This window comes from Oryza glaberrima, chromosome 4, assembly GCF_000147395.1.
Source record: "Oryza glaberrima chromosome 4, OglaRS2, whole genome shotgun sequence".
NCBI classification, from domain to species: Eukaryota; Viridiplantae; Streptophyta; class Magnoliopsida; order Poales; family Poaceae; genus Oryza; species Oryza glaberrima.
The window spans coordinates 51,573-65,952 of record NC_068329.1 but is presented as its reverse complement, the minus strand read 5'-3'; the positions used below and the strand labels follow the sequence as shown (position 1 = coordinate 65,952).

General features: G+C 42.6%; 1 protein-coding gene and 1 long non-coding RNA gene across 4 annotated transcripts; both read left to right on the top strand.

Moving 5' to 3' along the window:
* Positions 1–1,288: 1,288 nt before the first annotated feature.
* Positions 1,289–3,157, top strand: LOC127771929 (uncharacterized). Its single transcript, XM_052297876.1, has 5 exons — positions 1,289–1,415; positions 1,513–1,673; positions 1,793–1,869; positions 2,075–2,148; positions 2,597–3,157. The coding sequence occupies exons 2-5, from the start codon at positions 1,586–1,588 to the stop codon at positions 2,772–2,774; spliced, it is 417 nt and encodes a 138-aa protein (XP_052153836.1). The 5' UTR covers positions 1,289–1,415; positions 1,513–1,585; the 3' UTR covers positions 2,775–3,157.
* A 2,718-nt stretch (positions 3,158–5,875) lies between these two features.
* On the top strand, positions 5,876–10,441 carry LOC127769739 (uncharacterized). 3 transcript variants are annotated; one of them, XR_008016839.1, is made up of 5 exons: positions 5,876–6,661; positions 6,774–6,845; positions 6,935–7,057; positions 7,516–7,616; positions 8,698–10,441. It is a non-coding gene; the product is annotated as an uncharacterized LOC127769739 (long non-coding RNA). The 3 variants fall into 3 exon arrangements; XR_008016838.1 differs by having other exon boundaries at positions 6,935–7,616; XR_008016840.1 differs by having other exon boundaries at positions 6,935–8,864; positions 10,089–10,441.
* Positions 10,442–14,380: the final 3,939 nt, after the last annotated feature.

Sequence of the window (14,380 nt, the reverse complement as noted above, 5' to 3'; positions counted from 1 at the left end):
ATAACACTACCATGTAGTAGAAAGTTGGAGCAGGAGGGACAAAGTTTACAGCAATTCGGTTGAAGTACACGTAGGTGATTGCAGCATTGCAGTCAAGTCAAAGCGAAACAGGAAAATCTGGAAGAAAAAATAATCCTCTTTTTTCTTTCTTTATGGACAGGCTGGATTACACGGTGTAAGACTGCTGGATGGTCTCAATGTCGAGGCCCTTGAGCTTCACAACCGATTCTACATGCCCCTTGAGCGTATGGAGCTCTCTGTAACAAATCATCCCAAAGTTAGCTTCAAATCGTTATCAATCAACTTATATGTTGAATGTAACTGTTGCCTGCCTATTGGTGCCAAAAAAAATGTACTACTTTTCATATTAAAAAATTGATTCATGAGTAACAAACCACTCCCACTGTCCCAAAATATAAAGGATTTTGGATGGATGAAACATTTTCTAGTGCTCTGTTCAGATTCATAGTACTATGAAGTATCATATCCATCCAAAATCTCTTATATTTTAGAACGAAGGGAGTAACAATGCAAGCACGCAAAACGAAGTAAGTACTCCCTCCGTCCCTAAATATAAGGGATTTTGGTTGGATGCGATGTATCCTAGTAACAATATGTCGCATCCAACCAAAATCTCTTATATTTAAAGACGAAGGGAGTATTCGTTAATGTTTTTTAAAAAAAGGGATCAATATAATTTTTCTAAGCAACTTTCGTATAGAAAACTTTTTTAAAAAAGTATCGTTTAGCAGTTAAAAAAACGTTTTCACGTAAAAAGAGCAGAGTGAGTTGAGAACCATGGTACCGAACTCAGCCTTATGTTATGATCATACACGCAAGAAAGCATGATGTTCTGCAAGTGTAGTGTGGTCCTCCTACCTGGAAATCACCTTTTTGCTTTGATCCAGCAAGCAAGAAGATGGACGACGTTATTGCTTTCCTCCGAACTCAGCCTTATGTTATTGCGGCCTGATTTAGTTCCTAATTTTTTCTTTAAACTTTAACTTTTTTATCGCATTAAAACTTTCCTACACACAAACTTTCAACTATTCTGTCACATCATTTCAATTTCAATCAAACATTCAACTAAACAAGCTCCTCCAGCGTCTAGTCACCTCAACCACGAAGAGTCACTTCAGCCACGAACTTTAATCCGCTGTTTTGCTAGTGCTACCCCGTCTAGTCTCCCTCCACTACCCCGTCTCTCTCCCTCTCCGAGAGCCTGAGCACTAGTGGACGATGGATGATGATACGTCTATATATACGTACTCATTTATACGTAGATCAGCCAACAGTACACTACGAACGCTCTCTCATTTGTGCGTATATTTAGCGGCTATATAATAGTGAGTTATGCAAGATGGCGGCGCCGATCTTGGTTGGTCGTAGAGTTCACGGAATACCAAATGTGAACGGTATACTTATATATCTTTTAGGAGTATGTCTTTAAGTGACAAGAAAAAAAATCCATCTTCTTAGAAATCTAACCCTTCATACTGTTTTTGTTTGAAGCGTTCACACCTCAGCAGGCCCTCGATGCAGCGGCTGCCGGTTGGTTAACGGACAACCAGTGTACTACGCCATCATGGCCAATCCTCACCGCTACCCGCTTTTGCATGCTCCCCATGGAGACTTAGATGTAGACCCTCAGCAGATATTGGCTGGGAATGCTCGTACGTACCGTCCGACACACTACTATATATTGTACTATTGCTATATACTATTGATTTCATTAATATGCATGCACTGACGTATAATAAAAACATATATATTGTTTTTGTTTGTACTTCAGAACGGATTTTCTTGGCAGACTTTAACGCCAATGATAACATCGATTATACAATAATCGAAAATCCTACCGAAGTCGAGGTAAACACAATATCAATCTGCATATGTAAAAGCAAAAAGCGAGCAGTCTGTTGAACAATTAAATTAGATAAATTAACATATGTCAACTTAAACTCAAAGAGAAACATGAGCTAGCTGATGGGTTGCCAATGCTCACCCCTTACTGTTAGTAAATGGAGTACTTATTAGGGATGACTTATTATACTTTTGTATATCTTTGCCGTAGATTCGGGGCACGCCGTACATGACGCTGCGCAGGTCCTACACCTCATCCTTCGAGAGGAGGGAGTACTTCCCACGGTAAGTGCGCTCTGACCATCTCGACTTAGGGGTGTGGTTAGTTCTTTTGGTGTAAAGTTTTTTAAATATACGAATACACATTTGAAGTATTAAAGATACACTAATAACAAAATAAACTATAGATTCCGTCTGTAAATTGTGAGATGAATTTATTAAATCTAATTAATCTGTTATTAGTAAATGTTTACTTTAGCATAACATTATCAAATCATGGCGTAATTAGGCTAAAGATTCATCTCGCAATTTACATGCAAACTGTGCAACTGATTTTTTTTGTCTACATTTAATGCTCAACACATGTGTCCAAACATTTGACGTGATATTTTTGGTCAAAATTTTCTGGAATCTAAACAAAGCCTTGATTTTATTTATGCGAGCACACGAGCGAGGCCATAACTTATTTTCACAAAACATCAATACTAATGTCCCGTTGAGCGTTTTGTAACAGTGCTGCTGGACAGAAGATTGTCCACTATGGTCCCAACGACCATCCATATCGCAAGGATATGGCGCTTGCTCAGGAGGCCGGAGACCTTTTGGCGGACGACATTGATGGTGACAGCGAAGCTGCTGCGAACGGCCGAGATCAGCTGGCAGGTGACGTCTGGGCTTATGAGCCCCCATAATCGGGAGCAACGTCGCTTCATGCTCTGTGTCGCTGCAGAGAACCAGGAGAAGAAATGCCGTGTGTATCTTCGTCATCTAGTTGTTTTTAGAGCCCTGCGCAGCTACTGGGGTGTGCTTTCATGCGCTTGTTGTGTCTCGAACCTTTAAATATCATGCGGATGCCTGCTGGCCTACGAGCCTTCGGCGAATAATAATTTGTAGTAAGCTCTGAAACTTTGGGGAGAACTTTGGCCTGCTGGCTATGTTGCCTTCGGTCACCCCCGGTCGCGATTATGGATTGTTTGCTTAATGCGCCTGCTGGCCTACGAGCCTTCGGCGGATAATTTGTAAGCCTGGAACTTTGGAGAGAACTTTGGCCTGCTGGCTATGTTGCCTTCGGTCACCCCCGTCTGTGATTATGGATTATTTGCTTAAAAGCAAGTATAATACTCCCTTCGTCTCATAATATAAGGGATTTTGATTTTTTTTGCTTACACTATTTGACCATTCATCTTATTCAAAAAATTTTGGAATTATTATTTATTTTATTTGTGACTTACTTTATTATCCAAAGTATTTTAAGCACAACTTTTCGTTTTTTATATTTGCATAAATTTTTTGAATAAGACGAGTGGTCAAACAGTGTAAACAAAACGTTAAAATTCCTTATATTATGGGACGGAGGGAGTAGCAGGATATAAGCCGGCTAAATGCTGAGGTGGAGGATAGAAGAGAGGAGAGAGAAGAAGCAGGCTATAAACTTACAGCCGGCTTGGACACACGAAAAAAAAACTTTATATGAGTAAACTGAAAGAAGGCTAAAAAAAATCTTATAACCAACAGATCGATCCTATTATAAGCCTTACTCTAATGTATTTGGTTTGCCTTAATCAAGTAGCCGGTATCTGTCATTATGTCTGCGAGCATAGGCTTAAGTAAATCTGTCATTTCGTTTTTTTCTATTTTTCTCGTCTAATAAAAACCAGTTGCCGCCTTTGGAAAAAGAGAAGCGGCGTGCACTCAGTAAGGGCAAGCTACCTCTCTCAGTTACTCAGGGCATGTGCTATGATAGATGTGACTACCACCTTCAAATTTATCTATTTTATTCACTCATGAACTAAAAGGCGACCCATACAATGTATTACATCTAGTATACAAATACCAATATCTCTAATACTCTTAGATAAGATGAACTCCACCTATATCTCTAATACTCTTAGATGAGATGAGCTCCACCAATATCTCTAATACCAATATCGAGAGGTAACCTCCACTTCCAAAGTTTTGATGTGACAGAAAGTTAGAAGTTTGAAGAAAAAGTTTGGAAGTAAACTCGGCCTCGGCCTAGGGTGTGTTCAGTTTACGCTAAAATTGTAAGTTTAATTGAAATTGGAACGATGTGATGGAAAAGTTGGAAGTTTTTTAAAAAGTTTGGAACTAAACTAGGCCCTAGGCGAGGGCGACGATAAAATAGTGTCAGCTGTCTAGTTGGGCAGACAGCTCAGATCCTGTTTAGATGGGATTAAAACTTTTAAGTCTATCACATCGGATGTTTGGACACTAATTATAAATATTAAACGTAGACTATTAATAAAACCAATCCATAATCTTGGACTAATTCACGTGACGAATCTATTGAGTCTAATTAATCCATGATTAGCCTATGTGATGCTACAGTAAACATTATCTAATTATAGATTAATTAGGCTTAAAAAATTTGTCTCGCAAATTAGCTTTTATTTATGTAATTAGTTTTATAAGTAGTCTATATTTAATACTCTAAATTAGTGTCTAAATACAAGGACTAAAGTTAAGTCACTGGATCCAAACACCAATAGGCTTGTCTTTAATAATACTGTCCTATCCGCGCTATTAGGAGAGCTACAGTACATGTTAGTATTAGGAAACAATCTGCCTTCACCTTTAGAGAAAATTAGTTAGTGCTGACCTTGCTGTAGAGCTAATTATATTTGCCATTAATTAAATTAGATGAAGCAATTTGGCCGAAGCTAACCAATATTGAAGATATATTCTATCCTATCACGTGCGAGTGTGCATGTATGCAGATCATATATATATGGGATTATCTGTGAGCAGTGAAGGTTAAAAGGACGAGGTACGATAGTAGGCACAGAAGATCACGGTGCACACTATATTCAGAATGCACTAATGCAGCATATGCATGCATGAAAAGCTTCCAACAGGAAATCCACTGGATTGTCTACCGTCATTAGATAATTATGTTTCCTGCCTTGATTCGGTTGAAATAGTGACGCTTAATTTACAACAAGCTTTCAGTTTGTACTAAAACAAGAAGCTGATGAAAAGATGGTATATTAAGAAACACATATAACCTGTTCTAATGACTTAGCTCACCTTCTAACTTCTAGAACTTCACTACCTTCTCTTATCTCAACCTTCTCTTCTCTCAAGAACTCCCAAACATTATCGAGAACATATAAACAGGGATTTGGAATCTCCAATGTACCTAGAGGAAATATTGACATAAATATTTAAAAAATAAGAATCACCTTTAGTTTTTACATACTCATGTTCAGTTAAGCCACGGTCTGTGCTCCCACGATTAGTCTGCATAACAATATACCATTAGTTTGCAGGAATCCAAATGATAAGGTAAAATTTGCTACAGGACTTCTAAAAATCGTGTAATTGGTTGGAAGACACCGCAAAAACGTGATACTGCTAATAGACACCCCAAAATTTATGTGGTTGGTTGTAGGACACTCCGAGCAATATTTTATTATTTTTAGTCAAAAAGAGAAGAGATAGTTTTCAAAAGGACAGAAATACCCCAGCCTGAGCACCATGACACCGATTAGGTGTGTAATATTTGTTTACTTAAAAGCCGTGGGAATGGCCGAGGATTAGGGCGCCACGTCATCGTTTTTTTAAGAAAAACCCTTGCTCTTTCGGCTAATAGCGTGTACATCCCCGTTAACGTGGCCCGTCGGATCACATGCTAAGGTCGATCTGGCCGTCCACGTGTCCCAGCCTGACTACCCCTCCACCATCGTCAGATCGTTGGATTGGAAACGGACGGTCTGGATTCGCCAGCCCATACAAACCCTAGCCGCCCGTCCTCTCCTCCCCACGCGCGCCGCCTTGCCCACCTCCTCCAATCGCGCCACAGGCTCGCCATCCTCCTTCCCTCGCGTGCGTCGTCGCCGCCGCAACTCCCTCCTCCTCCACTCCCTCAACCTACTCGCGGTGCCGCCATTGCCGCCTCACTCCTCCTCCACTCCCTCAACCTACTCGCTGTGCCACCATTGCCGCTCCCTACCAATGAGCCGCCGGATCTCCCAGTGAGGAGGCCGGGGCCGCCGGATCCGGTGACCCCGTTCTCCTCGCCGGCGGATCCGGCGCTCCAGAGAAAGGAACGAGAACCGCCGGTACCGGCAGATCCGGCGTCCTAAAGAGGAACAAGAGCCGCCGTTGCCGCCCGGACGGGGTCAGCAGGCCGCCGCCACCACCCTGTGTAGGCTCGAGCACTACCGTGACGAAGACAACCGTGGCTCGGCGACGATGGTTGTCTGGTCATTCGTGCTTTCCTTTTTCCTTTGTCTCACGTTTTCCCCTCCCAGAAATCCTCCGCCGTCTGCTCATGGTCTCATGGAGCCTATGGCCAGCCGCCGCCTTCCCCTCGAGCTCGCGAAGCCGGAGCCGCTGCCTTCCTCTCAAGCTCGCTGAGCCAGCCGTTGCTGCCGCCGTGCGGAGCCAGTGGTTACTGTCGTCGTCTTCCCAGCGAGCTAGCGGCGGCTGCTGCCCCCTTCTTGCGAGTTCGATGTCCACTGTCGCCGCCATTTCGTCTCTTTCTTCATCCCACGAGAACTTGGTTCTGCAAGATCTGTGCCGCATCGAGCGCCTACAAGCACGCGGTAACCAACAGGTGAAACTCGACATGGGTGGCAGCAGCCAAATCTCCTCCTGCTGATACTACTCCTCAAATTGATTTCTCAGTTCTCTTTACAGTCCTGCATCTCATGCTTTCTTCATATCAGGCTTATATGACTGGTGGAAATCTCTACTTGATTTTTCTGTGGTGCATGGTCAATCAAGTCTGAAGATATGAGGTTACAAATGCTTTACCTGCATTATGCTTCTGAAATTTCACTGTTAGAAGGCCATATTTCGTTGATTCAAAACTCATTTTTATGTGCAGGCCTGCATCTATTTTTGGAACCACAGATTTCGCTGTTAGAAGGCCATATTCCGTTGATTTAAAACTTTTTTTTATGTGCAGCCTGCATTTATTTTTGGAAGCATAAACGAAAGGATCACATATGTATGTCTGTTTGCTAATTAATACCTTTTCCTGCAATTACACATACACCACTTGGATGTAGATACCCATTTTGCCTTGCTTTACATGTTAATTAACTTGATTGGGTAAATGTTTACTGCATTGATCGACCGGTATCTCAAAGTACAATCAGTAAGTGACTGAAGCTAATTCATTAGCCTTTTATGTCTATATATGATCATAAAAATATCTGTAGAGTGCAAAAAGTATATGGCAAGTGATAGCACATTTCTTAGGGAAGGGATTTATGAGTTCAATGTCAAAATCCTCTCTATCAGTCGCCTCGCATTTTTAACTTACCTAGGTTGCTTCCCTATTTTTTGCTACATAAGAACTATATGTATGTCACCACATCAGAGTTATTTATATTCACATGTTATATTCTAAATCCATATGTTGTTGAGATGTGTTCTTTAATTGATCTCTTCATCTCTATGCAGAGTATCCTATCATAACATTAACAATGTTAGATCATACTTTTAGTGGGTGTTGCATGAAGTTATTATTATCAAAGCTGTTATTATTATCAAAGCTATCGAAGGTATTGTACATTGTTACATCTCCTTCACCCTTTATAGGTTTCTATATTACAGATACTCCTGCTATTGTTTTAATTCTTTTTCGACCAGTACAACCTGATTAGCTATTCTTACTAATTCTTTTTATACAAAAAAAATATTTAGACATGGATATTTACACCATCAAGTGTAAAATGTTACTTACACTGCTTGCATATGTAAGGGAAAAATACTGCCAGCTCCATTCAAGTTCCCCAGAGCCATATAGACTATATTGCTATTTTGCTTGATCTTTAATCTTATGATAATGATTCTATGATTAAGGTTAATTATGTATATCGTCGTCATGTATCTTGCATTTCATTTGCTGAATAATACACAAATTGTTGTATAACAACATAACTACATAATTGAGCTTAATTTTTGTAAAGACCATCCAGTACAACTTCTGAGTTACATTGATAACATAACAACCGGCGTTATTATACTGCTCTCATATGCTCTGATGAAATTTCTTCCATATATACATTGTACTTTGATAGCCTTTGTGTCTCTACTATTTGTTCTCACCAATTCGTTTTTAAAGCTTTCTCCTGCTTGCATGAAGAGATTTTTTCTGTTGGTGTTGCCGAGTACGAAGAATTTGTTCATCCATGTGTTGCCAGTGCCTCTTCCAGTGTGATATGATGTGAATTGAGTATTCATGCTCTGTTAGCCTCTTTTAAGTAGCTAATGGAGGAAATGATTCTCACCATTTCAGTAGCTCCATTATGTCATTGATGATTGAGTTACACCCATTTAAAATATTTAGTTTCTACTTTAGTTACCTCATCGAGGTATATTGTTTCCACTGAGATTCACTTGAGATGGAATTTTAAACTAGCATTGATGTGTATCTTTCATGCCATCTCTACAAAACATGAAGGGCGCCAAAAGAATGTTATCAGTTGATTATGACTATATACACTGTTAGGATATGTCCTCAATCATTTTCTTTAAAAGAAGGATGGCTCCATTTTTGAGTCATGAAAACATTAGCAGTCTTGAGAATGACCTTCATTTATTCATGCTTCATCACATATCTCTATATTCTTTTTTTATTAGGTCGAAAAAGACATGGATGGATTGGATCCATTACGGAAAGCTAATTTCCTGTTCATATCTGAGACGAACGTAAATTTCTTTTGAAGGTACATTTCAATTTAGTTTGTGCATCAACTGGTTCAATGGGAATGCTTTGCTAGACATATCCTAACCGTTACGATGCAAAGGTAAAGCAATATCATGAGTCCATTTTTTTTTATATTTTGTCTTTCAGTTAGTTTGCTTTTACATGTCTGTGCTCAGATAGATTATTTCACTGTTTAGTTCACCAGTCTATTTTACACATGTTTTTTTTCATTATTTGTGAAAGCACACTTTTAAATCCTAAAAGTTGTGCGGTCGATCTGTTTCGTCAAACTGTAGTGTAGCCTGCTGCCACTGTGCTTTTACAAGCTCTTTGTTTCCACGTTGTATATTTTGCCGGCTACTTAAAAGGAACAGGGAAGAAAAAAATGGAACCTAACCTGAAGAAGTATATATGCATTGTAGAACTATAAGGCTTATGTTATTGCATCCATACTCTGGTTAAGTGATTATGCATGCTTTCGCTCATAAACTTTGCCACGTGGCCACATGGTAGCAGCACTTTGTACTACTCCACTCCAAAAAAGATAGAACTTTGGTAGAAAAATTGGTTTCATGTGTTTAGAATTGTGATGCCAAGCGAAAATATTATCTCTCTATATAAGTGGTTGATACTATACTGTTTTAGCTGTACTAACATTACTATTAAAACTTTCTACTACCTTTGTCCCAAAATGTAAAAACTTCTGGCCCTATATCTTGAAAGGTATGTTTAGGTACACAGCTCAAAATTGCGATATATTTTGGGACGGAGGTAGTATATTTTTTTTTAGGTGTACCGATGTCACTAAACGCACATAACGGAGGATTATTGTTGACTACGGCACTTGCATGTTGCACTTAAAAAAATATCATTTTCTATATGTTCATTTTAGCTTTGCATATGTTTAATATGGACCACCAGTAGGCATTTAGGTCTTCTGTTTTTAGCATCCAATAGTCCAATGTGATTCTAGCGTATAGAGAAAAAAGGGGTAGCATTGAAACCTCTGTAAACTCATTGTAATTGACATGTAATTTGCCCCTTTTTTCTATTTATTCAAACTTCCGATACCTTTTGGTTTTCTCCTTTAGCCTATACACTATATTTTTGTATGTGCAATTTTTTTTATAAGGGTAGTTTATGGGATATAGACGAAAAATAAACCAATGCTATGGGTGAATAGTAGATGCATATTATTCCTCGAACATATTGGATTTCAATTGATTCGGGCGGCGCAGCGTAGCGCGCTTCTGTTGCTAGTTAAGCTTAAAGATAAACTAAATCTAGAACTTCCTGCCCTCGGATGGTCTGGCCAAACTGCCAGCCAACGGGCGCGACATTGGCGCAGGTGAGGGAGCAGCCGTCGTCGGCGGAGAGGCGGAAGGAGAGTGCCTGGCCGTTGCCCGTTGAGGTAGGAGTTGCTCTGCAAGTTCTGTCCCTACGGTTCATGGGTTGCCACCAGACCCACCACCCCGCCGCGCCCGCGCGGGACCCCGACCTGGACCCCTTCACGGCGAGGGAGCACAAGCCGCCGGCGGCGCCGACGTTCAATTCACTTCCTTTTCTCGACTACCATCCAAACAAGCGACGAGCTTACATACAGTGGTGTTTCAATCTTCTGAAGATGAACATAAAGATGAAAATTAAGTATTTCACGTAAAACGAGGTGGTAATAGCGTGCGATTAATTGAGTTTTAATTATTATAAACTTGAAAAATAGATTAATATGATATTTTAGAACAACTTTTATATGAAAATTTTTCGCACGAAAGACACCGTTTAGCAGTTTGAAAAGTGTGCCATGAAAATCCAAAATTTAATCCACTCAACTTATCTGGACGTTACTCCCGCTCGGACGTCCGATGGGAGGAGATTAAATTCGGGCGCTGACGTCAGCATGATATCAGCGCTTGATTAACGTACAAAACTACTTTAAACTGATTTTTCTCTTAAATTATTTATCTAAATCATGATCTAATTGCATCATTAAATTTGTTGCAATTAAATCTTCAAAAAAAGACCATACATGGATATATTCCGACGAAAATTTTTTTAGCTTATTATTGAATTATTTTTAAATGTTGCACGATATTCCACCAGGTATATCGGAATTGTTTCACTAAGTAGATCGAAAATGTTTCACTCGTTTAAATCGGGTGTTGTTTCACCTTATATAAAAATAATGTTTCAGCAAATAACGAAAAAATGTTTTAGTTCACTGTAACATTAGATCTATACATAGTGAAACATTGTGAGTACACTAGGTGAAACATTTTTCGGTAGAACAAAAAATAAACCAAATTCCCTTAATAGGGGGTTTCTAAAATATGTGGTTTTTTTGGTGCAATGGAATGTTTCGTTCATTGCAACATTAGATCTATACATAGTGAAACATTGTGAGTACACTAGTACATAGTGAAATATTGTGAGTACACTAGGTAAAACATTTTTCGATGGAACAAAAAATAAACCAAATTCTGTTAATAGAGATTTTCCAAAATATATAGGTGATTTGTTGCAACGAAGTCGTGTATGTGAAAGTGGCAGGTGGGGTTAGGGGAGACACGTGGGTGGACCCCATGGGGGAGACACGGGCGAGCGACCAATCTTGGCGCACCCGCGCCGGTCGACCGAGAACTAGCATTCTCGAGCTTATCCTCGTGCAAATTCAATGAAACACTACAGAAAAATACGAGGAGTCTGACCCATTTTTTTTTCCCTCTATTTGTCCCTCTACGTGTGGGCTCCGGTAGCAGAGAGGTGGCCTCCAGCGGCCCAAGGCAAATCGAGAGCCAGGCCGGGTACGTCTAATACACGAACATTCGCTAGCGGCGAACAGAAAACGGCAAAAAAAGAGGAAAACGTTTCCAGTTTCTATTTCACGCGATGGGAAAAAAAAATCAACGTTTCGTTTTATCCTTTTTTCTGTTAGGAGGTTTGTTCGGATTGGTTTATTTTAGAAATATGTGATGATGATCATTTTTTTTATTTCTAATAAAATTTATGCACTAAACTTTATAATTATAGATATAATTTCTAGATAAAATTTACATATACAAAGTCTATATCTATATAACTAATATAAATATTTGGATTTTTCCTGTCGTCACATGTCGGACGAAGGGCGCCTTCCTCTCTCACGGGGCGCCTTCGCCCGCAGCCCCACGAATCCCAATCCCTCTCAGAATCGGATACAAGGGAAACAATTCCCAAAATCGGCACAACCAAATCACTCAATCACAATCATCACAAAATCACAAAATAAACGTCCAAGAAGAACTACAATATGCATCATGATCACAAAACTACATCACAAAATTTCACTCGCCTGCCGCCGGATCCGACCTCGGCCGTCGCCACCGCCGCCCTCAGCCGTCGCCACGCTATCCATCCGCGGCCGCCGCCGGAGGGAGCCTCCGCCGCTGGATCCACCCGCGGCTGCCGCCGACGCCGCCACCGCCGCCGAACCCGCCGCGGGAGGAAGGTGAGATGGGGCGGAGGGAGCCGCCGCTGCTGGATCCGTCACGGGAGGAAGGCGAGAGGGGGCGGAGGGAGCCATCGCCGCTGGACCCGCCCGTCGCCGCCTGATCTGCCAGCGGCTACTGACGACACTGCCACCGTCGCCAGATCCGCCGCGGGAGGAAGGCGAGAGGGGGCGGAGGGAGCCGCCGCCGCTGGATCCGCCCGCCGCCGCTGCCTGGAACTCATCCGCACCGAGGCAACCTGTAACATCCTGAAAATTCAAGACAATGAAAATCACGAAAATTTCGAACTTTTTAAAACTTCTGCATCATGCTGGTTGTTATGATTGCTATTGCTTGCCAAACCGTAAATGATCACCAAGAAAGTAAAGAAAAGAACTACATTTAAGCAATAGATATGGTTTACGGGAATATATTTAATCCTACAAATAATTATGCACAAGATATTAAAATCAAATAAAAGAAAAGTTATTATTAACCTATTTTATCAAATATTAAAATATTTGAATAATGTAGGTGGGTGCCATAATATGAGTACACATGAAATGATGATCATTCAAATAAACTGAGCTCTCTGTATATATAATAGAATTACGGGAGTATTTAATTCGATATGTAGATCGATATTGCACCAAGTTCCTAATTGCATTTAGGGATTGAAATTTGATATATTAAACCCCTCCATATAAAATAAACTAACATATAAATAAATTGAGCTAATGTGCTATTGTGTTAATAACGGTCTCATTAGAAAATTATAGAATCTTTAATGAACCTTAAATATTGGACAATATTAAATTTTGGGCAAATTCACATTTGAACACTTAATACGGTCACCCAAATGCTTAGGAGTAAATACAAATTTAATTTGCAACTTTTCTCAATTTATAAATCAACAAAAACCCTAAAAGAAGAAAAATAGGAAAACTTTGAAATATATATAATAATAATAATAATTAACCCTAATTAAAAATTCAAATAAATTATATAAATAAAATATGAGTAATATTAATCTAGAATAAATCCATTGGTTGGAATAACACAAATATTGGGTAAACTTCATTTATGCAAAAATTAGGAATTATGGAATCAAATTTATATGGGAAATACACTAAAATCGGGATAAATAGGAAAAGTCACTGTTCATTGCCTCCTAGGTGTTCGATCACGTCCCCCTAGCACTAGACGCCCGTCTGTCGCGTCGCCGCTGTCGCGCCGTCGCCGTCTGCCGTCCCGTCGCCGCTCGCCTGTCGCCATCGCCCCGCTCCGCCGCTGCCGCCGCGCGCCGTCGCGCCGCCTCGCGCCCCGCGCCCGCGCGCGCCGCTCGCCCGTCCCCTCGCCGAGCCGCGCCGCTCGCCGTCCCATTGCCACTGCCGCGCCGCGCGCCGTCCCGTCGCCTCGCGCCGCGTGCCCGCCGCCTCGCGCCCCGTGCCGCCCCTGCCGCGCCGCGCCCCCGAGCCCCGTGCCGCCCCTGCCACGCCGCGCCAATGTCGCCGCGCCATCGCCATCGCCGTCGCTCGTCGCGTCGCCGCGCCACGCGCCCGTCTCGTCGCCGCACGCCGTCGCCGCTCGGCCGTCGCGTCGCCGCTGCCGCGCCGTCGCCATCGCGCGTCGCATCACCGCCTCGTGCCGCCGCCGTCGCGTCGCCGCTGCCGCCCGTCGCGTCATCCCGAGAACCGTGCCGCCGCCTCGCGCCCCGCGCCCGTGCCGTCACGCGTCGCTCGCCGCCATCCCGTCGCGCCGTCCCATCGCCGCTGCTGCCGCCCGCCGTCGCGTCGTCGCTGCTGAGCCGTCGTCGTCGCTGCTCCGCGCCCCGCGCCGCGCCGCGCGCCGTCTCGTCACCGCGCGCCGCCGCCACCGCTGTCACATCGCGCGTCGCCGCAGCCGTCGCGTCGCCTCGCGCCGCGCGCCCCCACCTCGCGCCCCACGCCGCCGTCGCGTCTCCCCTCTCTCCCCCTTATCTCTTCCCCTCTCCTATATAAACCCCACTATTTCCCCTCTTTCCCTCCATCCTCACCTCCTCTCCTCTACCCACTCCACCACGCCGTCGCCTCCACGCCGCCGCGCCGCCGTCTCCACGCCGCCGCGCCGTCGCATAGAGTCGCCACACCGCCGCCACGAAGCCGCCGCGCCG

Bases quoted from the DNA above. Each gene is read 5' to 3' on its own strand.
- LOC127771929 (XM_052297876.1), top strand. From the start codon at position 1,586: ATGGCCAATCCTCACCGCTACCCGCTTTTGCATGCTCCCCATGGAGAC. The intron at 1,870-2,074 runs GTAAACACAATA...TCTTTGCCGTAG, and splicing joins AAAATCCTACCGAAGTCGAG to ATTCGGGGCACGCCGTACAT. The intron at 2,149-2,596 runs GTAAGTGCGCTC...GTTTTGTAACAG, and splicing joins AGGAGGGAGTACTTCCCACG to TGCTGCTGGACAGAAGATTG.